Below are 25,091 nucleotides of genomic sequence, written 5' to 3'. Positions count from 1 at the left end.
ATCGCTGTTAATCTGTATTGGAAAGACTTCACTCATGGGGAATAATGGCCACGCATACCATAATAACTCAAGGTGTGACTGGTTTGTTGTTAACCATGAGGTTCCATCAAGTCACGACAATATGGCATGAGGCGGGAAATTACGGGAACCATTGTTAAGTCATCACTTGATTGTGGGGTGGAGGCAAAGCAACATCTCCCTGACGTAGAGGAACATCTTGCAATTTATAGAAAATCATTTCTGTGATGACAAACCTCTTTCGAGTGCGTTCATCGGAGCTTAGCTTAAAAGGGTGGTCAGTCATCATTCGACTGACACCTTGGCTCACAAGCAGAGACAGCGATATAATCGGGTATTGCGATGTCAAATGGAGCAGTAAAAACCCATCAGCGGACATATCATGAGGTCTCCCGCTGTGAAGAGAACTCACTACGCCGGGCGTCATTTCTCAGAAATTGGTGGTGTGAAGACGGACATCAAAATGCAAGAGTGAAAAACGCCGTGAAGAGCAACTTTTTATTCCGTCAAAAGTAGAAGCAATTCGACTTCAATCATTTTGGCCATGGGTGTTCATATCTAAGCCAAATAGGAGAACATGGTGGATGATTTCTTAGCCATGAATTATTTTCAATGACTGGTGATGGCTATATTGTGTCTATTCAACGCCATCCAAATTATCCTGCTTGTTAAGGCAATGTGCTTTACATGAGTGTAAAATTCATCCCGTATAAATATCTTTTATTAACAGATAAAATAGCCAATGAATATTTTCAATGCAAAGCCAAGACAAAAACATGTAATTGCAATCAATCTATAAAATTAACAGCATTGTATTAAATGTCAAATAATCAAAATCTACCAAGCTTTTGGCATTAACTCCTCTCCGTAATCCACATAAAATGTGCGTTTTTATAACAGCGGATAACAGAGAGTTTCTGCATTTTCCCTCTTTTATATCCTAAAGTTCAGCTGAAACATTCCTTAGAAAAGGAATTTTGTAAAATGAGAGCTATGCATGCACAGGAAAAAAAATAGTGTAACTATAAACAAGCATAGAGGCATCATGATCTTCATGTACAGAATAGATTTGTTGCCTGATGGTTGCTTTGTGCTGACCACACACCACAAGTTCCCCTTAAAGTCCGTTTAAAATTATACAATATCCTCCAGAGAATTCAATGTCTTGCTTTTACACCGTCAAATAAAGACTTTTCACCATGTACGGCCCTTCCAGTTCATAACCCATTTTTCGGTAGTAATTTCTGGTTCCAACACCAGAAACAAATACAAAACATAAACAATTTATTACTTATTTCTCTACAGCATCATGCCGCAAGGCTTCTGCGTTTCTGTATATGTTTTATGTTACACAAGCAAATATCAAGTCAGATACTCGGAGACAGAATAATATAAATGCAGATTTTTATGTATTTCCCAAATGCAGTTATCTCTATCCTGCAGCAGATGCGCATTTCAGTATCTTATATATTTATTCAGTGTGAGTGAACCAACAAAATGCATGAGCTTTTTTCCATTAGCGATTATTTTTGATACCAGAGATAACAGCCAGTTTGCTGGAGCCGTGCTCATCCCTCGCTATTCTCTCCGCCTCCTCCATCAACATCATCCCGAAACCCTACAAAAAAAGCGCATGGGAGAAAAAACACAGTGTGAGTGTATGTAAATAGTCTTTGTAAAAGACAAAAGCCTTAAATTGCAAGAAAATGAGAGGTTTCTAAGATTGCCGAGCGATTTACATATTTCTCCGTAGTTTACTTCAGAAAATGACATGAGTGGAACGATTTTAAATCTGCATTACAGATTTAAGCATTTATCGGCATATGACATATCATTTAGTTAAAGCAAATAACTACTATCTGCAGGAATAAAGTGCCGCTTACCTGGTGTTGAAATTTGCTTGGGTCTCGGCTACTAACGGGGACCACGCTTCCGTAAACGTGGAGCTCTCGGACGATGGATACGCCGCCCTTTAACTCTGGCCGGAAGGACTGCGGCGAGCACCGGCGAAGACGCAGGAGACCAATTAAAATGTCCTGCTCCGGGTCCTCGTAAGACAAGAAGGTCTCCCAGCCGCCATTAGCCACATAGTCTCTGCGGATCAGCTCAACCTTTGCGAAACGCACACAAAGCCCTTTTAGTTTATAACTGTGCATTTTAGCAACACAAATAACTTAAACGTCAATTACCTTACCTGGTATGGTCGAAGTTTGTGATGGATCTCTTGTATGCCCACCTCTCTGGTTCTTACATCTCTGCACTGCAGGAACCAACAACATGCTTAGTGCCTACTTATTCATACGACCAAGAAGCAAATAAAACTAGTGATTCAAGTGATGGTTACCTCAGTCCCCATGTCTTTCATTCTGGCCAATGCCAGCTCTCTTAGGTTTCCATGTTCCACCCCTGAGCTCACCAGTGGCATGGGGATATCCCTGAAAAAGACCAGAGATCAACAGCTTTCCCTTTAAATAGTTTTAAAACTGAAGGGTAATCAAAATAGATGCCATAATGATTACTGATAACAGAATTGTTTTCCTGCTCCAGTTTTCTGTGACACTGCAAACATGTACTTTATCTTATCTACTGAAGTTTATATTGAGTAATAAATAAAGAATGAGATAAAGCATATTCGGCGTGCTGTCCGAGGGGAGGGCTCCGAGCTCAGAATTTTTGTCCGAACCGAGAGTACTTTCCCCTCTTTAACTGGGATAGATGTACTAGATGTCAGAGGTGAGGGACGGCTATTATAGACACCTCTTCATGCAGATTGATTGGCTTAAACGACCATGCTCCTCCCAAACTTCGTTAAATAAACTTTATTGGTGTCAAGCAAGTGTGCCACACAAGCCCTGAAAAGTGAAGCCAAAACGTCTCGATCGACCCCCAGTGATTGGTCCTAGTATAGGTCATAAACCCCGCCTCCCCATGTTATTCCATGGGACTTGAGACCAACTAAACAATTTAATTACACTTCAATTATCTTTTTTCTGAAGCTGGTATTTGTCATTTACTGTAGTTTTTTTCACACTGGTGTAAATTCAAGTGTTTGTTTTTAAAATAAGTTTATTTTTAAGTAGTTAATTAATGCTATAAAAATGGTGGTGTCACGTCATGATTGACAGCTGTTATATGCGCATACTGCGAGGGCGGGGCCTTGATTTCGGGGCTTTATTTCCTGCTCACTACTGCGCAGGACTGGTTCCGAAACCGCTACTGCGCAGACTCAAGACCCAAGAGGTCAGCGCCGTATCGGGACACTGGCGGCTTTACTTTTCACCAATGGAAGAGAGCGAGCAGGCGTTGTCCATCTTTTTTTACAGTCTGCTACCATTATGAATATCCTCCATGTTTGATTTTCAGCCAATAGGTACATTTAGATCCTCTATTGGTCAACTGTCTTCATCCAATAAAAAATAAGCTGGGCAGAGTTCACCAAACTTGAAGTTAGTTCATACTAAAGATAAAAGTTTAAGTATTCGCTCACATGCATGAAAAGGTAAATACAGAATCTGGTGTGACTGATCTTTTACACCAGGGTTTACCAAACTGGGGTTCGCAAATCCCTAGTGGTTCACAAGGGAATTGCAGGGGGTTCGGTAGTTATTGAAAAATGTTTAATCAATTACTTACAATTAAATCACAAAATCTTCAAATTTGAAAATAAAAAATCTAAATAAACAAAGTGGATTTTTACTCACAAAAGATTTATTTTATTTGTTTAATCTGTTTAATGTGACCATTACACAACACTACAAAAATTACCAGATACGGGTAATAACAACAATACCTATGTGAAATACTACTGATAAAAAAATTAAAAAGTTTTTAAACTGATACTTTTAAATATTTAATCATTTAAATATTCAAATTTGCTATTAAAGGGGACATATCATGAAAATCTGACTTTTTCTATGTTTAAGTGCTATAATTGGATCCCCAGTACTTTTATCAACCTAGAAAATGTGAAAAAGTTCAACCCAGTAACTTAGTTTTGATAAACCATCTCTCTGAAAGCATGTGAAAAAATAGGTCACTGAAATTTGGCTGCCCCTGTGATATCAGAAGGGGATAATACTGCCCCTTAATCTGCACTATCCAATTACGGCACAGACATTCAGTGCAGCGATCAGCTCATTTGCATTTAAAAGGACACACCCAAAACGGCTCATTTTTGCTCCACCTACAAAGTGGCATGAAATGTCCCCTTTAAATTGTTGAAATATTTACTTTAAATCTCAGGGGGTACTTTAAGTAAATAATTTAGGTAAAGGGGGTTCGACTGACAAAAAAAGTTTGAAAACCCCTGCTTTACAACAACAGTTTTGACCTCCTACCTCTGCACTCGGTACACACGTGTCCACGGTGGGACCAGTGCAAGTATTCGTGCTACCAGGTCAACCAGAGCACTGGGAGAGTAGCTCTTATATCGGCCTGTTTTCCACAGCTCATACAGTCCAGTACCTCTGATCACCAATGTAGGGTAAAGTTTTAACCCATCTGGCCTGAATGCGGGATTCTCGAAAAATTCCTGAACAGATAAACACAAAGGCAAAAGAAATAAAAAATTAACGAAAGAATACAAAGTCCACTGACTTTGTGTTCCTGATGCTCAATTGGTAGAGGAAGGCATTAGCAGCACAAAGGTTGTGTGTTCAATCCCAAAGGGTATAGCTTAAGTGCGAAAGGAATCAAAACTGACCATTCTTATTTTTTATGTAATATTACAGTGTTCTTTATAAACTATTTATCAGTGCAAGTCATTATTGTTTTAATTCATGTGCCCCTTAAAGTTCAATCAAAATCAGAAAACGTACTCCCACCCTTGTGGCGATCATTATATGATGATGTCAGCTAAACCGCTTGGGCAGGAACATCTGTTAAAGGAATATATCCACTTTCATAAAAACAAAATCCTGATAATTTACTCACCCCCACGTCATCCAAGATGTTTATGTATGTATTTCTTCAGTCGAGAAGTTTTTTGGGGAACACATTCTAGGATTTTTCTCAATTTAATAGACTTTATTGGACCTCAACAGTTCACAGTTTCAATGCAGTTTCAAAGGGCTCTAAACTATTCCAAATGAGACATAAGGGTCTTTTAAACAAGAATGTTTTTCTCTTAATCTTTGTACAGTGAATGTGTTAGCATTTCATTCCTTAGGATCCAAACAGGGATGAATTTAGAAACACTTCCATGTTTTCCCCATTTAAAGACTGTTATGGGTAGTTACACAAGTAAGTATTGTGGCACAAAATAAACCGTGAACTATAAATGAGAACTATATTGTATAGGGGCTTCTAAATTCACCCATGTTTGGATCCTAAGGAATGAATGGGGCTAAGCTAAATGCTGACATATTCATGACGCGCTGTACAAAGATTAAGTGCACACATTGAATAAAGATAGGTATGTATTAATTAGTCTAAGTTCAGGTTAGAACATAGTAAAATATTGAAAAAAAAATCTTGCACAAAGAAAGACAAACATCTTGGATGACATGGGGCTGAGTAAATTATCAGAATTAATTTTAGGAAAGTGGAGTATTCCTTTAACTCCGCCCCCTTTAAGTGTCACATTGATGATGCTAGTTCCATTTCTGAATGAAACGCTTACGTTTCTATATCCAATCATAGCACAGTGGTAAAACCACACCCACTATTTTCCTTGAAAATACGTACAACCCGGAAGTAAAGTCGATCGTGTCTTCCGGTCCATGGGGACTTTAAATGTGACCCTGTCTGTGAAATCCAGGCCAAAGACTCATAATAATGTAAATATGAGATTAGGACCATTAAAGTTTGATTTCAGTTATTGATTTTACTGTAATTTTAATGTTTGACAAAGATATCAATGTTTTATTTTCACAGAATGGTCTTTACATTATGTAGGATGATTTTATGTAGAAAACACTAAATCACAAAAATGACTTTAGCTGGGATTTCACAGACTATAAGTCGATATGTGATTTCACTTCAATTACATAAAGTAATTTGAGAGTGATGTTATTGCAACGACTTATGACAGGTATTGGTAAAGACTAAATAAATACTTCTGACCTAGGACATGGTTACTGCTCGTGTCCTTGGTTGAAACACTCTGTTGTGTAATTGTGATGAATTTGTTACTTAGATAGCTCCAGAGGTCATACCACAACACTAAATGTATCCATTACAATCAAAGAGACAACGTCAATGGTCACTAAATCATCACTGTCTTGATTCCTGACCCACAAGCAAATCATCAGACTGGACACTTGATGTTTCTGAACGAAGATTGCATAAGGCTCAAAATAAGGCAAGCAAATAAAAATAGTTTCCTTTCACATACGAATTGAAAAGACGGATTGCTTGAGTCACGAATAGCCGTAGCATATGAGCTTTCTCTTACTTTTCCATAGAGGAATGAAATGAGACTTTTACTTTTTTATTTAGGGAGGGGAGCCTGCACACGGTCTGATAAGTAAGAAGTACGAGTCAGACGACTCCGTAATGGGATTCCATTATCACAGAGCTACGCTCTTTTCCACCACGCACACCCATCCTGAGATAGTGCCGTCAGGTCCCCGACTCCTAAGGTGTTTGGGGGGTACACGAGCGAGTAAATACAGAAGTGGGAGGGGAAAAAGACAGCGTAGGCATCAGAGAAAGCAAGTTAGGTGAGATAAACCACAGTTGAGGTTGTGTGGGCACACGGTGGAGAAGCAGTGCTGATAGCAGCAGGGTCAAAGACCACCATCCAAAGCCATTAATCTCTCTTTCTTTCTCTCCGGTCTGACACACCTCCTCCTATAGGTAGTCTATCACAGAGATATCACAATGGGTATGAGTGGGGAAATTTTTATAAACCCATGCGTGAAACGAATTTGAAAAAAGATTAAAGGAATTAAGAGGCGAAGCGAATAGCATTGTCTTCAAAAACGCTCCACAGTGACACAACTTGACGGGTTGGTACAGGGTGCGTGGACAGGAATATGAAATGACAGACACTGCTTCAGATCAAAAATCATCATTTGACAAGTGCATTTATAGGTGTGACTCACTACAGATACCAATGGGAGGTGCGTTGTGCATAACTTCCAAAAAAAGTGATATTGTATATCCTTTTTGTGGAAAGTGTCAGCTGTGGAAACACATTACATTATGTTTATATATCAATGCCTATAAAGCATTCAACCCCTTTGCTGTTCCTTATATACAACAGTGTGAATTACACTAGCATGCAAGGTTAGACAATCAAAACAGAGATCATTTACATACAGACATTTTAAAGGTAAATACATTATTTCATATCTAATTATATATCTAATTATTTTCGACACCGATGTGCCTGGAAAAAAGAGCGCCACGACCGTTTTGTGCACTTGTAACCATCTATATTCAAAATAACGTATTTGCCCTCACAAAAGACGCAAAATGTGAACTGCCCCATTACATTGCATAGCACCCCACGGTTTGGGTCAGCTTACTTTTGTGAGCTTTTCCACTGGGTGCAGTGCGTGGTACCCACTGATCTATATAAATGAATGGATTGCGCATGACGTCACAACTGTGAAGCCACCGCGCCGCCATGTTGGTATACCCAAACATTCTATTAAATCAATGGACTCGATCAGATTTTAATGATAAAACATCACTTTACTAGTCTTCGTTTTTATATCTAAAATTACCCTGTACATTATTACAACACAAACGTCCTAAGCATGTACATAGTTATTTACTGAAAGTTGTACATTTTAGTTTTTAATCAGTTATTATACATTCATCTTCATTACTGTATAAAATCAGCAGACAAACCGCAGTATATTTGGTATTAATGACGTACGTGCTCATTCTGAAATCTAAATAAATAAACATACTTTGTACCGAATGTGTATGCAATAATTTGCTGGTTTTGTAATTATGTTATCTAAACTTACAAGTTACCTAAACTTATTTAGAGAAATAACACTGACCGTGTAGCTGAATGTCAAAAAAAAAACTTTATTTATACCCGTGTCATTAACAAAATGCAGCACACACACTCACCTTAACGGTTTTTTATAAATCCATTTTCCTGCCCGATTAAAACATAAACATTGCAAATAACACCAGAATTAACAGTTAATTTACGTACACATATCCTAAAAGTAATCTTGCGTGACTGATTTAAAAAATGATTTATGGAAGTCAATGACGCTCTCTGCCGGTTGTGTATACCAAGATGGCGGCTCGAACTCTGCGCTGGCTTCACCTCACGCTGTTACGTTAAGCGTTCTATGCGCAATCCAGTCATTTATATAGATCAGTGGTGGTACCCGATACTTTTTTTTTAGTACCACCTCGGTCGGGGTTCCAAGCGACCCGAGCTGATACCAAAACGTGCCGCGAACACTGTAGATCACTAACTGGTCAGAGAATCGTTACTACCAGCATCATCGCTATAATGTATAAGATTAGCTTTACCTTTATGCTAGCTTGCGCTGTCTCGAGTTAACCTGTTGTCATCTGTGCTTTGCTGTAAGTTCCCAAACGCCCTTTTTAACGATGAAAAACACCTCAGGTTGAGAATCAGGAACACCATAACAATTTTTTCCAGACTTTCAGTCGGTGGTGGCACATTTGCGACGCGCACGTCCGCGTATATGCTTAAATGCAACTTAAATGAGGCTCAGCGGAGAGCGTCGACTGACGCCACGGGTGTTTGTACAGAAACGATGTGCAAACATCTATTTGTGGTGGCCAATTCAAATTTTGTGGCGGAATGAGAAATAAACGAATGTACGGGAATGTACGACGACACTCTCACTTGTATGATGTCACAGCAGTAGGCAGCACAAATATAACAACACGCCTATAATCCCTCCCACTCTGAAGTGTTACTTAACTCAATGGAAAAGCTAACCAAGCCAAAGTGAGGTGAGCTGACCCAACCTGACCCAAACCGTGGGGTACTATGTGATGGAAAAGTGCCATATGTGACCCTGGACCACAAAACCGTCGTAAGGGTAAATTTTTTAAAATTGAGATGTATACATCATCAGAAAGCTTAACAAATAAACTTTCCATATTGATGTATGGTTTGTTAGTTTCAATTTGAGAGTTGAAAGAGATTCAACTTTGGGTGAAAAGCTCTGCTCGTCAATGTCAATTCTCACACGGCCGTCTAATCACAGTGGAGGAGGGGCGGGACAAGTATCACAACAACCAACCAGCTCACAGCTCACAGCTCAAATATTACAGCTATCAAGGTGCTCAGCTGAAGAAAGCTGGTGCTCAGCTGAAAAAAAAAACAGCTGGCATTCGGCGTCTTCCAGGCATTTTCAGCCACGAAAAATTGGTGTGTCCCACCCCTTAGGATAGGACAATATTTGGCTGACAAAATTTCGTAAAATCTGGAATCTGAGGGCGCCAAAAAACTGAATACTGAGAAAATCGCATTTAAAGTCCAAATAAAGTCCTTTTAACACATATTAGTAATGAAAGGTTTGTTGTTTTATAACAAATTGACCAATAAATTGTCCGATGATGCTTGCTATGCTTCTCAATGAATTACGGTAAAATGCCGCTACATCCAAAAGAAAGAGGGCGCCCTTGTGCAGAAACTCAATATTGCCCATGCAGAAGAAAAACCATACACACGCAGCTCCAGGAAATTACTTAAGTATATATTTATATCGTTGTTCTTCAAACCTTTTCAGTTATTTTCATGAAAATAAAGAATATGTATAATGATTATGTTTGAGGAGTGTTGCTTTTTCAAATGCATGTTATAAACGACTTAAACTTAAACAGCGATTTCAGATTGATAAAGACTTACTGATCAAAAGCCGTAGTACATGAAATAGCTGTGCATAATATCGACTGTGCGATCAGAATGGTTATCAGCCAGGTATTATTAGCGTTTATCAGCATTTATTGTCGCATTCCCAAACTTAAATGTGAAATCCCCTAGTAACACATAGCAACGCAAAGTTCGAGGGCAAGTTTCTGGCCAATTTGCGATTTTACTGCATCCACTTACAACAAAGTTTTGAAATATTTATGATAGGAAATTTACAAAATATCTTTATGGAACATGATTTTTACATAATATACTAATGATTTTTGGCATAAAGAAAAATGTATAATTTTAACCGATGCAATATATTTTTGCTTTTTTCTACAAATATAACTGTGCAACTTACAACTGGTTTTGTGGTAAAGGGTCACATATGATTATTTCTCTCTTTATTATAATACAACCAGAAAATACAAATTTGTATGCAGTATTAAAAAACCAAAATACAATTATAAGTACCACGTATTTATTGTGACTAGGGATGCACCGATACTGAAATTTTGGGCGATACCGATAACTCTTTCAATTTGGGGGGCGATAACCAATATCTATAGGCCGATAAATATTCATATTATTTTCACAATGAAAAACTCGCAGACCGCGGACATCTTGTCTTTGCGCTAGACTAGCATACTCTTCTTAAGCCCACAACACGTGTCATCTTCATGCTATGTCAAAGAAAGCACCAATCAAAACTCCACATGGCCAGCAATGAGCAAGTGAAGTGGTTCAACAAACCAGAATATTCTATCATTTATCGGCTTTCATTTATCGGCCTAATTTTGCTATCAGGCCGATAACCGATAATATTAAAAATAAGCATTTATCGGCCGATAACGATATGTCGGCCGATATATCGTGCATCCCTAATTGTGACCCCTTATACATACTCTCTTATACCAAAATTAATGAAAGCCTAATTTTTTATTCTAATCTAATGACTTAAAGGCGGAGTCCATGATGTTTGAAAGCCAGTGTTGATATTTGAAATCACCTAAACAAACACACCCCTACCCCAATAGAATCTGGACCTTCTGTTGATAGACCCGCCCCAAACATACGCAACCCGGCATTGATTTGATTTGATTGGCTATAAGTGTGTTTTGGTAGTCGGCCCGTCTTCTTTTCCAAAGCGTTTTTCAAACATCGTGGACTCCGCCTTTAAAGTCTCCTCAAAAGAGTTTAAGATGCGCTTAGTGCTAAAAAAGGTCAAACTAAATACTGACTTTTGCCAGAAGCAGCAAGAAAATTTTAGGTCGATTTTTATGTAGATATTTCCTGTATTTTCTGGAAATATCTACATAATGTATAGAGCTCGAAAAATAAACATGGATGTCATTAAAACTATATAATTTCATTCCACCCATTCTTTATAACTAGGTATATCTTTTAAATGAAAGCTGATACAAATTGCAAATAAAAAACAAAAAAGCATTACCGACTAAATATTCTGAAGCTGTCAGTTTGTTGTGGAGGCGAGAAAGAGGCTCCCGGGGGAATTGAGGGAGGTGCAATGTGGGATTGGTACAACAATGTACAAATCTAACTAAATACATTTAGCCGCAGGAACCGCAGAGACTCTAGAGAGTTAATTGTTTCCCCCACTATCGTTAAGTGACATTTATGTGACTGTAAATGCAGAAAATTTACTCTTTTAAATTAGTTTCTTATGCAACATTAACATCACCCTGACTTCATGTCTACAGGACCCAAAAGGAAATAATCGACCGCTTTAGAATCTGTAAACTCCAGGCAGCACTCGCTTAAGGCATGAAAGAAACCTGTTGGCACCTGGATTGCTCCCGGTTGGTGTTTAATACGGTTTTCGTAGGGAAGCACTTTGAATGTGTTCCAGAGCCCAGTCGCCGATTGGATCTCCATGGCTTGGTAATGAAACCCACAATAATGAATGCTCTATTCACTTCACATAATGAAGCCCCTGATAATGTGAACCAATGCGTCACAGTTGGACACTGACAGGGGCCATAAAAGAGCAGCCTGCCATGGTACATCACTCCCTACTTCATTTACATTCAACTGTCATTCCCGCTATGTAATAATTAGCTACCGCGCCCGACAAAAACTGAATTTTCCCAACTCTGTGCTAGCTTGAGAGCACTGTGCTTTAGTGTTCCTGTACTTTATGTTTCATTTATATAACATTTGCTTGACTATGTATGTATTATAACCGTGTGCTGTTTGATATGGAAAACAATTTATTTTACAAAATTTACAAAAAAAAATTTTTTTCTAGTTTAATAGAATAATAACTCTAGGCCGTCTAATGAAAAACACTAGTTTTGTTAACTTGAAATTACACTGAATTCATGCTATACATGTTCTGCATTCCCTGAGACTCGAACCTTGACGTTGCCAGTTCCTCTACCAGTTGGCCTACAGGAATGCTAAAACGTATTAGTCACTCCTGCCTTTCAGTAAGCAGATAAAAGCCGTATGGGAATCATTAATATCCCAACAGGTTGACGTTGAATAATTAAACCTGTTTAGCTGATGAAATTGACATTTTGTAAACCAGGTGCATAAACTGAAATGAGATAAACCTGCGAGTGAAAAATAGGAGATAAATCACTGCATAAGGAATCAGTTGTTTCTCTCAGGTTCTTCGTTTATTTACATTAAAAAGCTTAGAGAATTAATCCTATAAACTAACAAAAGAAATATTTGCATAAAGGTGACTTGAACGTCTAAAATCCTTTCAAATCCTGTGTTTATTACAATGACACTTTTATCGTTTTCTTTCTTTTTAAAAGGAAAGTTCACATCCAGAATTATTTAATTCTTTTCCCTCGCGTTGTTGACTTTTGCCGTAAGCAGATTAACAACAAAGGAGAAAATGAAATACTCACTATGAACTGCTCCACGTCTCTTTCCATGCCGACATTGGGTAAGTCTGGCATCATATGAGCTACAACTTTAAAACCAGCATCTTTAGCCAGATGAAAAGACTCACACACGGCCCGGACAGTGTGTCCCCTGTGAACATAGCATATACACAAACAAAGCATTTACGCTGTCATTGTTCTTATTCATGTCATTTAAAACCAACTATATTACCGGTTCATGTAAACTACGTCTCCTTTAAAGCCTGACCTGTTGGTATCTCGAGCTATATCCTCATAAACGCTCTGTACGCCAATCTCCAGTCTGGTGCAACCGTACGCCAGCATATCACTCAAGTGTCTCTTCAAACAGTAGTCTGGCCTCGTCTCAATTGTGATGCCAACACATTTGGTGTTACTGCGTTCAGAGTACCTGGAGGAACAAAGACATTATTCAGTATAAACAGCTCTTTATCATATCAACAACTACACAAAGTGACAATTGTGACCAGGGCATAATATATTATAAAAGTCAACAAAATGCAATGAGCATGTTTACACAATTTACAGAGCCAAAATTTATATGGCATGCACGCAAAACAAACAAAGAGTGTTTTTATTGCTTGGAAAGTCAACCAATAAATGTTTTAAAGCTGTCTATGCATATTTAATCTGTGATAAAAGTACTTCAACATCACAAAAACACACATTTCGCCTTTAGGAACACATGATAACATACACCAGAGGCCAAGGACCCCTTAAAGGGGACATATTGTGAAAATCAGACTTTAGGTTTCAGTGCCATAATTGGGTTCCTAGTGCTTCTATCAATCTAGAAAATGAGAAAAAGATCAACCCAGTAACTAAGTTTGGGTAAACCATTCCCTGCATGCATGTGAAAAAATAGGTCATTAAAATTAGTCTCCCCTTGTGATGTCAGAATAATACCGCCCCTTAATCTGCACTATCCAACCACATTCCACTTTTTCGGAAAATATGCTCATTTTCCAGGGGACTATTTTCGGGCACTGCGTAATATCACTATGCCTGCTGCAGCCATGTTACATCATCAAAGTCCCTGATTATTACGCCAGTTTGAGAGTGTAGTTCCTAGCCATATCTGCCTAGAAAATTGCAGCTTTTAATTTTCCGTCGGTCTTAGTACCCAATTGCACTTTTTTAACTACAGAAGAGTCAAGTTTTAAATAGGAAAAATATTGAAACTCATTGGTTATTTTTTTAGCGCGATGCTAATGGTCTAATCAAGGGATGGGAAACTGGCGGCCCATGGGCCGCACACGGCCCGGGGTAAATTCTAATACGTAATCAAATACTTTTAAAATAATGATTTTTGTATTAGGGCGTAAATACTCCCAACCAGGAGGGAGCGCTAGGTCCCGCGGGTCCTCACAGTAAGCATAGTCCCGTGTTTGGGCTTATGTGAAGAAGAGGTCTTCACGGAGTCCGAAAACCCGAGGTCCGACTCAAGACCCGATCAGGTTCGGGTCTAAAAGTTTCACGCATGCCTCGGACACGGGTCGGGTACAATAATCTGGTCTCGGGTTATTTAAAATAAATGTGTTTTTGCCGAACAGACCCGAGAAGCCCTGAACTCTCGCATGTATGTGTCAATGTCCTTTTCAAACCTCTCCTCTGTTTGCAAGAGCGCTTGCGACATTGTGTGGCTGGCGATAGGTTAATTTTCGTTCAGACAGACATGTCAGATATTTTTAAATGTACATTTTAGCGGTTACCTTGGTGTCATCGTCATATAAACAAATGGAGCAGCTCGCAAAATTATTTGCGAGGCCACCGGGGCTGCAGACTGCACACACGTCAGTTTACATTCGGGTCCAGTCAGGTTAAAACCAATGCCACTGGTTTGGGTGACGGGTCGTACTCGGGCCAGAATTGCTCTCAGATTTGAAAGGTAAAATACATTGTTATTAACATTTTTTAGATATATTTTGTTTTGAATTGACAGGGAGTGCAGAATTATTAGGCAAGTTGTATTTTTGAGGATTACTTTTGTTATTGTACAACTACAGTGCTCTTGGTCAATTCAAAATGTTAACAAACCCTCAAACCTGAACATTTAAGTAGTAAAAGTGAAATTTTGGCTTTCTTAAGAGAATATTTCTATGTACATCATTATTAGGCAACTATTAGTGTGCAGAATTATTAGGCAACTAAATGAAAAACAAATATTTTACCATCTCACTTGTTTTTTTTTCAACTGTTAAAGTGAGAATAATAAACAAACTCTACATTTAAAAAAAAAAAAAACAATAAAAAAATATATAGACTCAGTGACCAATATAGCCACCCTTCTTTTCGATAACAGTCACAAGCCTTACATTCACGGATTCAGTCAGTTTCTTGATCTGGTCTGAACCAACATTTTGTGCAGACGCAACCCCAGCGTCCCAGACTCTGTTCAGAGAGGTGTACTGTTTACCTTCACTGTAAATGTCCTGCTTAAGAAGGGATCAAAAGGTCTCAATAGGGTTTAAGTCAGGTGAAGAAGGGGGCCATGGCATTTGTTTTTCATCTCTAAGGCCTTTACTGGCCAGCCATGCAGTGGAGTACTTGTGATGTATGTGATGTAGCGTTGTCTTACAAAATAATCAGTCTTCTTGAAAGATGCAAACTTTTTCCTGTACCACTGCTTGAAGAAAGTGTCTTCTACATTACAGGCAGGCAGGCACAGACAGGTATTATTAAACATGAGCTTGTTGGACCTTTTTGGGTTGAAAATGGAAATAAAAAACAACTCTCAGACCTACTGCCAATTTTTAGAAGACACTTTCTTCAAGCAGTGGTACAGGAAAAAATCTACATCTGTCAATAAGACTTTTTTATGCAAGACAACGCTTCATCACACGCATCAAAGTACTCAACCGAGTGGCCGGCCAGCAAAGGCCCCAGAGATGAAAAACCAATGACATGGCCCCCTCTTCACCCGACCCAAACCCCATTGAGACCTTTTGATCCCTTCTTAAGCAGGACATTTACAGTGAAGGTAAACCGTACACCTCTCTGAACAGTGTCTGGGAGGCTGTGGTTGTGTCTGCACAAAATGAAGATCAAGAAACTGACTGAATCTGTGAATGGAAGGCTTGTGACTGAAGGCTTGTGACTGTTATATATATATAGACTGAGTCTATATATTTTTTTATTGTTTTTTTTTTTTTTTTTAAATGTAGAGTTTGTTTATTATTCTCACTTTAACAGTTGAAAAAAAAACAAGTGAGATGGTAAAATCTTTGTTTTTCATTTAGTTGCCTAATAATTCTGCACACTAATAGTTGCCTAATAATGATGTACATAGAAATATTCTCTTAAGAAAGCCAAAATTTCACTTTTACTACTTAAATGTTCAGGTTTGAGGGTTTGTTAACATTTTGAATTGACCAAGAGCACTGTAGTTGTACAATAACAAAAGTAATCCTCAAAAATACAACTTGCCTAATAATTCTGCACTCCCTGTATGTGTTATTTATTTCAAATAATTTTAGTCTCTAAGGGCGGGATGAGAAACTCCTCTATACTAATTTAAAAGTGCCTTGCTTGTTACAGATGTTAAAGCAATGCAGTTAAGAAGTTTTATCTGAAATGCTTGTCTACTGAAAATAAAGTTATGATTTGGAATTAGCATAATTGCTAACTTTTATAGTTAAAATCTTTAAAGACAGGTTAATTGTATATTGTGGTTTCTTAATAAAGGAAATTAAGAATGATGTAAATTGTGCGTGTGGTTCTGGCCCTTGGTATAAAGGAGAAAAATGCTGGCCTTCTGCATTATCAAAGTTGCCCATCCCTGGTCTAATCAGATTCAATGGATTGTGCTAAACTATGCTAAAAGTGCTAGCGCCAGACCCGGAGATCAGCTGAATGGATTTAAAAACTATAAAAATCAAAAGTTTAACTCTAGGGGAGCTGGATATTTAAAAAAAAAAGTGGAATGTCCCTTTAACCTATTAATGCATTTTTGTTTGATGCCTAATTTCATTTTACAAAAAAATATTTTGCATTCAAACAATATTTGGAGGACCCCCAGTAATACCAACAAAGACCCCCAAGAGTCCCTGACCCCCTGTTGAAGATACACGACATACATTCTAAATTAGTGGGTTGTTTCAACTAATGGTTAAGTAAAATATGGACAAACCCAATAGTTGGGTTAAAATTAAACTTGAAAATGCCCATACCTGACTCTGCCTTGGATTAAAACAATACAGTGTAGATTCATCTAAACCAGTGCTTCTCAAATAGTGGGGCGGGACCCCCAGGGGGGGCTTGAAGCGACACCAGGGGGGGCGCGCGAGACCCGGGGGAAAATACTTTTTCAGGAAGTGATTTTTTTTGCACCGTCACTTAAAGACATTACACCCCAAACACGCTGATAAGCTGCTTGAGTTTTTTATTATTATTTATTGATTATATTTAATTTAATTTTTCAGTATCAAATGGCAAAAAATATGCTGTAAATAAGGATTGATTTTTTTTATTTCAGGCAAATGGATGCATTTTAAGTATTTTCAGTTACAGACTAAAAAAACAATGTTAATAAAGTTATTCTATGTTGTAGTTGATTGATATTTCTTTTTTTGTGTTTTCTTTAATGTTAATAAAGATACAATGTTTTGCAGATGTGTAATTTTATAGACAGATTATACTATTTACAGTCCCGGCGGAGAGTTGGGGGGGCGCGAAATGTTTACTTCTTCCTGGGGGGGGGATGGGGGCGTGACAGAAAATAATTGAGAAGCACTGATCTAAACCCAACAGTTGGGTTCATCTACATTTTACCAAACAATGATTGACACAGCCCAACATTTTTATTCTAAGCAATGAAATCGCTAGACAATCTGATGATATTATGAAAATAGTTTTAAGACCTTAATTGACTTTAAAGGAAAACACCACAAATTTTTTTACCTCAACTTAGATCAATTAAAACATACCTATCTTTTTTCAATGAATGCCCTTTTAATCTTTGTACAGTGCTTCTTGAATGTGTTAGCATTTAGCCTAGCCCCATTCATTCCTATGGCTCCAAACAAAAGTTTTTTTGTGTCACCATACTCATGTAACAGTCTTTAAATAGGGAAAACATGGAAGTGTTGGCTGGCTTCTAAATTCATCCCTGTTTGGAGCCATAGAAATGAATGGGGCTAGGCTAAATGCTAATACATTCATGAGGCGCTTTACAAAGATTAAAAGTCCACGCACTGAAAAAATATAGGTGTGTATTAATTTGTCTAAGTAGAGGTAAAACATAGTAAAATATTGAAAAACTGTGGTGTTTTCCTTTAACTATCCAACTAAATTGGCTTGCATTAGCTTTCTAAAATCCACAGCTTTTAGTTTTCATGTCACGCATGACATTTTTTTGAATTTTAATGAATTAACTGTCCAAAATCACTTTTTCTCTGGTCAGCTTAACTTTTGTTTTCTTAATTTCAGCCATTATAGTTATAAAACCGATAGACTGTTTCACATTTGTACTAGCTTTTTCTCTCTCTCTCTCCCTCTCTCACACACGCACCCTCTGCTGAGATAAGAATTGTGTCTGAAATCGAACTGTTGTCTCCTCCATCTCTACCCGATTAGCAGGCGGAACAATTATGGCAATCGTGTCATCTTAACAAACCCGCTGATAAGCTGCGGTGGGCTGACAATCCTGCAGACCTCTGCCAACCAGCACGCGCTCTCTTATCAGGATAATTAATAACATGACAGACACGCCGACAAACTAACAGCGCCATGCAGTGGTCGTCTATCCTCATCTTGCAGTCATTTCCTTCGCCTGTCACTCAAACTTCAAAAAGTTGGTGCTGATGTTACTGGCAGGGTCTGAGTCACAGCTTGGCCAATATGGATGCAGCCTTTTCGAAAAGATAACAGGTTCAAGTAAATTAAGCAGGAGGAATACGACGTGCCAACCCACCTTTGATACACATTGAGCTTTCAAATACTTTATATAGTATAGTATAGTCAAGAGATAGGTATTCATGATGTACAGTAATAATGTTCTCTTATTTCCGCTTAGTATGTATACCTATAGGTAGGAAATCTATAGATTAATTGACTCCTTTACAGTGTTGGGGAAAGTTACTTTTAAAAGTAATGCATTACAATATTAAGTTACTCCCAAAAAAAGTAACTAATTGCATTACTTAGTTACTTTTCATGGAAAGTAATGCTTACGTTACTTTTAGTTACTTTTGCGTTACTTTTTCTTGTCTAAAGCTTGATCTCTTTCAGGCCTTGCAGGTGTTTTTATGACTGAAAAGTTCTGCATTCAGAAATTGCATATTTCATCACAAAAATGTTTAGCTCTGGCCTGCCATCTCAGTTTCTGACTCAAAATGTTTCCACACAGGCACAGAGAGTGCATACGTGCATACGTTTAATTCAGTACATATTTTTTAATCAAATTAATTAAACTAAAAAAGTAACTTGAGTTACTTTTTTGAAAAAGTAACTCAAATATTAATGTGTACATTTAAAAAGTAATGTGTTACTTTACTCGTTACTTCAGAAAAGTAATATTATTACGTAACTCAAGTTACTTGTAATGCGTTACCCCCAACACTGCTCCTTTAAAAAGTAAATAAGGTGTGATGCTATCAGAACAACCTGACAAAACAAGTTTATCCAATCGCATGAGTTCAGGGTGCAACAAAAGTCCCTTTCAAACAAAGATTACAGGAAAAACACTATAATGTGTCAAGGATTTATCCCATGATCGTTTGATTTTGGTTAATTCACACTTATTTTCTGATTTGATCATAAACTACTGCATCGCGTACTGGTGAATGATCTCAGTTTCAGTGTGGATTGTGAGGATATCCCTGATCTCTGCTTCTTTCCAGTTTGCAGATAATATTTTCATGAAAAGCACTGATCTGCATTTAATACCCCACACTATGACACACTCGTTACGGCATTGTTCCTGTCTTTTGTTCACACAGGACTTTTTCCGGGAATATTATGGCAAGGTCCCCATTAGGGTCTCAGGACTTCTTTTCATTCACACAAACGGCACTCTGGAAATTTTAGGGCAAATTTATAGGATTAATACATTGTGTGAAAGAGATACTATTTCTCTTAAGCAACTGAAATAAGTTGTTGTGAAACTTTAACAGATCTCAGTTCAGAGAAAACGACCGATCCTGGCACAGACGCCTGACTGAGTTCAGCTGAAGGCGCTTGCTGTTTTGTGTTTCCCATGCAAAAAGCAGCTTGCGTGGTGTCTCCTGCATCTGCCATGCTAACATTTACATTTATTTAAATTGTGGTTATACAAATGTATAGTCAAAAACAAGTTGTTTTGTGTTACAGCTAAACTATTAAAAAGGAGATGTGACTAATAGCACACTTTATCTCATCAACGTCATTAAATCAAAGGCCGATCAAGACGCCAACTTCTCTCTTATTGTTCTGTGATTGTGAAGATAGTGCAGCTGCTTGTAAAGTGGAAGACGGATTCAAAAGAGACAGCTATTCATCCGAATACCACCACTGTCCAAAATTTGCTCACCAGGGGGTTTTAACTGATCCAAATTAAATTAAATTACTTTAGAACAAAAAGCACTGATCTCAGGTCAGAGCTTATTAACAAGCATTCTCCAAACACACATCATAAGATAACACAGCTGCTCCTTTATCTAACTCATGCACTTTAATTTCTGCACTTCTAAACTGATCTTAGACCAGCTGCAATTTTGGTTAAAAACAATACATATCCTAATACATTTGATGCACTCATATGTATCAGTATTTTACTATGTTTTTACCTCAACTTAGATTAATTAATACATTCCTATCTTTTTTTAATGCGTCCACTTAATCTTTGTACAGCGCATCGTGAATGTGTTAGCATTTAGCCTAGCCCCATTATTCCTAAAGGGGATCGCACACCGGCCACGCAGCTCAGCGTCGCGCCGCGTCTAGGACAACTCGGAGGTATTGTAAAACGGAAGTGCACATTAAATAGCGCAAGCTATAATATTACTGCACCCGAGATGGAAGTGGTGCAAACTAAGTGCTCTTCCGCCATACGATATAGTTCTCATTTTTTATCCGCTTAAAAAAATCGCCACATTTTATTTTGTGCCACCATATTTACTCGTGTAACTACTCATGTAACAGTCTTTAAATAGAGAAAACATGGAAGTGTTTGGTGGCTTCTAAATTCATTCCTGTTTGGATCCTAAGGAATGAATGAGGCTAGGCTAAATGCTAACACATTCACGATGCGCTGTACAAAGATTAAGTGCACGCATTGAAATAAAGATAGGTATGTATTCATTTGTCTAAGTTGAGGTAAAAACATAGTTAAATATTGAAAAACTGTGGTGTTTTCCTTTAATTGAGCTTTTCTACCTGATAACAGAAAACTCTTTTATTTTTCTGTGATGATAATTTTCAAAATAAAAACCTTCTTGTTGATTTCTTTTAATCTTTTATTACGCAACTAGGCATGGACCGTTACCGGTTTCAAGGTATACCGAGGTTTTAAACAGTCAAGGTTTCAAAACCACAAAAATGTTCTGTGATACCGTCTCCAAGGTATGAGCTGCGTTTATAGAAAATTCATTAAATCGTCATGTGATTGATTTGATAATTACATTTTATATACATTACAAAAATCTATATTTTTTGAAAGCATATTATAATTTAAAGGCTTTGTTTTTACCTGGCATTTGAAAAAAAAAACACATTTTAGTGTTGCAATGGCAATACCACAACACCGTGAAACCGTGACATTTTTGCTAAAGGTTATCATACCGCCAGAATCTTATACCGGCTCATGCCTATATGAAACAGCATAATAAAAATTGAGTTGCATAATAAAGATTGAAAGAAAAATTACCAAACTGGAAAGATTGTGTGGATCTTTTTGTCTTTATTTGGAAAATATTGTAATTTTCATGAATCTATTTTTCACTGCTATTCAGAGTAGAGCAGAGTAATTTTTTAATAAAGTTTATTTGTTGATCAATTCCAGAAATTTTAGTTTTTATTTGATTCAATTATTAGTTTCTTAAATCATGCCATTGTTTTATATGGCACAGCACCCACTACTGAAATGTTTCTTCCCCACCCCTAACAATTTAACTAAAGTGCTATTAAACTAATAATCAAGTGTGGCCTGATTCAGTCACTCAGATGGGTTTATTATGCATCGCTGGTACCTTACTGCCTCCGTGACATTGTTGGACGTGTGTCCTGACAGAGCATCATGGAGGTTACGGATGAAATAATCCCTGTACTCCTCAGGCAGTGCCATGAATGTGCCTCCCATCACAATGAACTCCACTTTATCCACGCTGTGACCAAGCTGTTTGAGCTAGACAAAGCAGTTTGCTCATATTAACATCATCAGAATGAGCGGAAATGACTGAGAACATCATTGACACTCAGCATAATGTGATCGTAAAACCAAAACCATTATATAGCTTATGGATACTTTGTATTTTGACAATAAAATGCTGCTGACGGGTATGAACTTGGGTATGAAGATGACTCACTTGTTCCACCCTGTGTCTAGTCTGGAGATAGGGATCGTAGCGTGCACGGATGGCTCGCATTGACGTGGGCTGGGCAAGAGGGTGAAAAGACAAGGAAAATTATGTTTATTTCTTTCGCAACATCAAGGCACAATTCAAACAATTGTGTGATAGTGTTGGTTTGAAGGACAGATGGAGAATAACCTCATATCCTGTATATGACTGTGTGGAATATTCGAAATCTGAGTCTGGACCTCCGGGGCAATAGCTGTTTGAGCAAAAAAAAAAAAAAAAGATCAGCATCGAAACCCAAGACACGTATTTTTACTCTTCATAAATTGCAGTCCATCTGTGACCAGTCATATCACTATTGTGTGCCCATAAAAGTCGGCCCGCCTATTAAAGTTTAATGCTAGTTGCTTGAACCAGATGACTTACCACAGAAGTGCAAAAAGATTTTAAGATGCAGAACAAGCTAAAACTTATGCAGTATGATTTTGCCTGAATTTTTTCTTGTTGGACTAAACAAGTCAACATTTCTTAGTATACAGACACCAATGTTGATGGTGAGGTGTAAATGTTAAAGTCCACAGCTTGATACCCAAGGTAACTGGTTTGACAAACCCTAAAACAGTGAGCCATGACTACCAATTTTAACTACCAATAGGAGTATGGTACTCTGCCCCATTTATTACATTTTAAAAAACACTTTGTAGGTGTTTTTGGGTTTACCCTTTACGTGCAAATGAGTCGATGAAATGCAAACCCTGATCGCCATTATGGTGGTTTGTTGAAATTGAAACTCAATTGTGCTGTCAATTATTTTTTTCTTTCTCTCTGCCCTAAATGGCAGTGCTGTGGTTGGATATTGCAGATTAAGGGGTCCCCTTCTGACATCACAGGGGGAGCCAAATTACCCATTTATTCACATGCTTGCAGAGAATGGATTACCAAAACTAAGTTACATTTTCTAGGTTGATAGAAGCACTAGGGACCCAGTTATAGCACTTTAACATTGAAAAGTCAGATTATCAAGATGTGTCCAGTATAAATGTCCAATCCAATGCGACTTACAGTGCAACTGGGGTACATATTACCAACTCATGCATTCTCAGACAGTCCTATGCCCTACTGGTTGAATTTTGAATAGAATATATGTTTGTCTAAGAAATACACAGAGACAGTAGCACTATCCTGGACATACTTACACACAGATGTTGCCGGTGAAACTGATATGTGGACAGCGATGGGGTTTACACATCACAGCAACAACTGCAATCTACACAAAAACATGACAGTCAGCATGAGTCTATGCAGCAGTTTCATTTCTGAATGATGATAATCCTTTTTGATAAGAAAGGCAATGAAAGTAAACTAAGTTTGTGGTCGCCTTTCTTACCCCACTGGCAGTACGGATAGGTTTGGCTTTTAATTTAGGCACCAAGGCACGTCGATAGTGAGGTGGCACCGCAGCTATGATGTCCACCAGTCGTGGCTGTGCAGAAAGGCCGTATTTGGCTGATGTCTTTGTTTTGAGTCTTGAGTGACAGAATATTAGTTGCAAATCGTGTTTGGTTTTCATATGTTGAGCAAACATTTATTAAAAGACTTGTCAGGTTGGATGAAAATTTTCTAAATACAACTATCAGACATTCAAAACTTGACACATAGATTTGAATATAAATGAGTGTATGAAAAACACTGACTTGTTAAGATTAATATCTTTTCCCTGCTCGTGGGCTTCAACTAACTGTTTAATGACGTCTGCAATGGTCATCATCATCAGCTCTGCACGGCTGAGGTCACCTGATGAGACAGACAAGGAGTTCAACAAACAGGTAATGTTAAAGGAAAACACCACCGTTTTTCAATATTTTACTATGTTCTTACCTCAACTTAGACAAATTAATACAAACCCATCTTTTTTCAATGCGTGCACATTTAGTCTTTGTACAGCGCCTTGTGAATATGTTCGCATTTAGCCTAGCCCCATTCATTCCTATGGCTCCAAACAGGGATGAATTTAGAAGCCACCAAAGACTTCCATGTTTTCCCTATTTAAAGACTGTTACATGAGTAGATACACAAGAAAGTATGGTGGCACAAAATACCGGTAATAGTTTTGTTTGGAGCCATAGGAATGAATGGGGCTAGGCTAAATGCTAACACATTCAAAAAGCACTGTACAAAGATTTAAAAGTGCACGTATTGAATAAAGATAGTTGTATTTAATGCATCTAAGTTGAGGTAAGAACATAGTAAAATATTGAAAAACGGTGGTGTTTTCCTTTAAGAAAACATCATATAAATGCACCCAGATAGGTAGTGGATAGTATCTGAACTGGTTACTTCTTGAAATAAACAACTTGGATTAATACATACTTTTACACTTCTTGTCTTTCAGAAAGTAAAATAAAACTCTTGCTTACATTAACTCAATATTGTTAAGTCAGGACATCCAAAAAAGTCAGTGCTAAGGCCTAACATAATGCACAGTTTTGTTAATTTTATTTGACAGTCATTTAAAAGTAGGTGACTGAGCAATATGAAAATCGTTTTTTAATTCTAAACTTAGATCAATAGATCCCATAATTACGATGTTAAACCAATGTTAAAGCCAAAGGTACTTTTTGAAGACAAACACATGCTGTCAGTAGCATTAAATTACAAAAACGCGCCCTGTGAATAAAGTCATGAAATCAAAAGAGTAACGTTACATACTTACTTTTCTTTTTAGGCTTTCCCATGTTGGAAACAATCTAAATATAATACAGTATACTACGGAGAAAATAAAAATATGTCAACAGCAGGCGAGCATGCTACATTCCGCCGTAAAGCGGAACTATGTGTCGTAAAACAAAACGCAGCTTGTTGTCGTAAAGTCAGCAC

General features: G+C 37.7%; 1 protein-coding gene across 1 annotated transcript; it reads right to left on the bottom strand.

The window, feature by feature from the left end:
* Positions 1–712: 712 nt before the first annotated feature.
* Positions 713–25,084, bottom strand: elp3 (elongator acetyltransferase complex subunit 3). Its single transcript, XM_073856204.1, has 15 exons — positions 24,928–25,084; positions 23,909–24,008; positions 23,602–23,740; positions 23,411–23,481; positions 22,407–22,470; positions 22,224–22,292; positions 21,888–22,042; positions 12,953–13,114; positions 12,709–12,835; positions 4,356–4,549; positions 2,363–2,453; positions 2,213–2,278; positions 1,902–2,129; positions 1,559–1,636; positions 713–1,279 (listed from the first exon to the last, which is right to left on the bottom strand). Exons 1-15 carry the CDS (start codon positions 24,947–24,949, stop codon positions 1,190–1,192), a joined length of 1,656 nt encoding a protein of 551 aa, XP_073712305.1. The 5' UTR covers positions 24,950–25,084; the 3' UTR covers positions 713–1,189.
* Positions 25,085–25,091: the final 7 nt, after the last annotated feature.

This window comes from Misgurnus anguillicaudatus, chromosome 18, assembly GCF_027580225.2.
Source record: "Misgurnus anguillicaudatus chromosome 18, ASM2758022v2, whole genome shotgun sequence".
Classification (NCBI taxonomy): Eukaryota; Metazoa; Chordata; class Actinopteri; order Cypriniformes; family Cobitidae; genus Misgurnus; species Misgurnus anguillicaudatus.
This window is presented reverse-complemented; position numbering and strand designations above follow the sequence as displayed.

Bases quoted from the DNA above. Each gene is read 5' to 3' on its own strand.
- elp3 (XM_073856204.1), bottom strand. From the start codon at position 24,949: ATGGGAAAGCCTAAAAAGAAAA. The intron at 23,482-23,601 runs GTAAGAAAGGCG...GTTTTTGTGTAG, and splicing joins CTATCCGTACTGCCAGTGGG to ATTGCAGTTGTTGCTGTGAT. The intron at 22,293-22,406 runs GTTATTCTCCAT...CCTCTTGCCCAG, and splicing joins AGTCATATACAGGATATGAG to CCCACGTCAATGCGAGCCAT.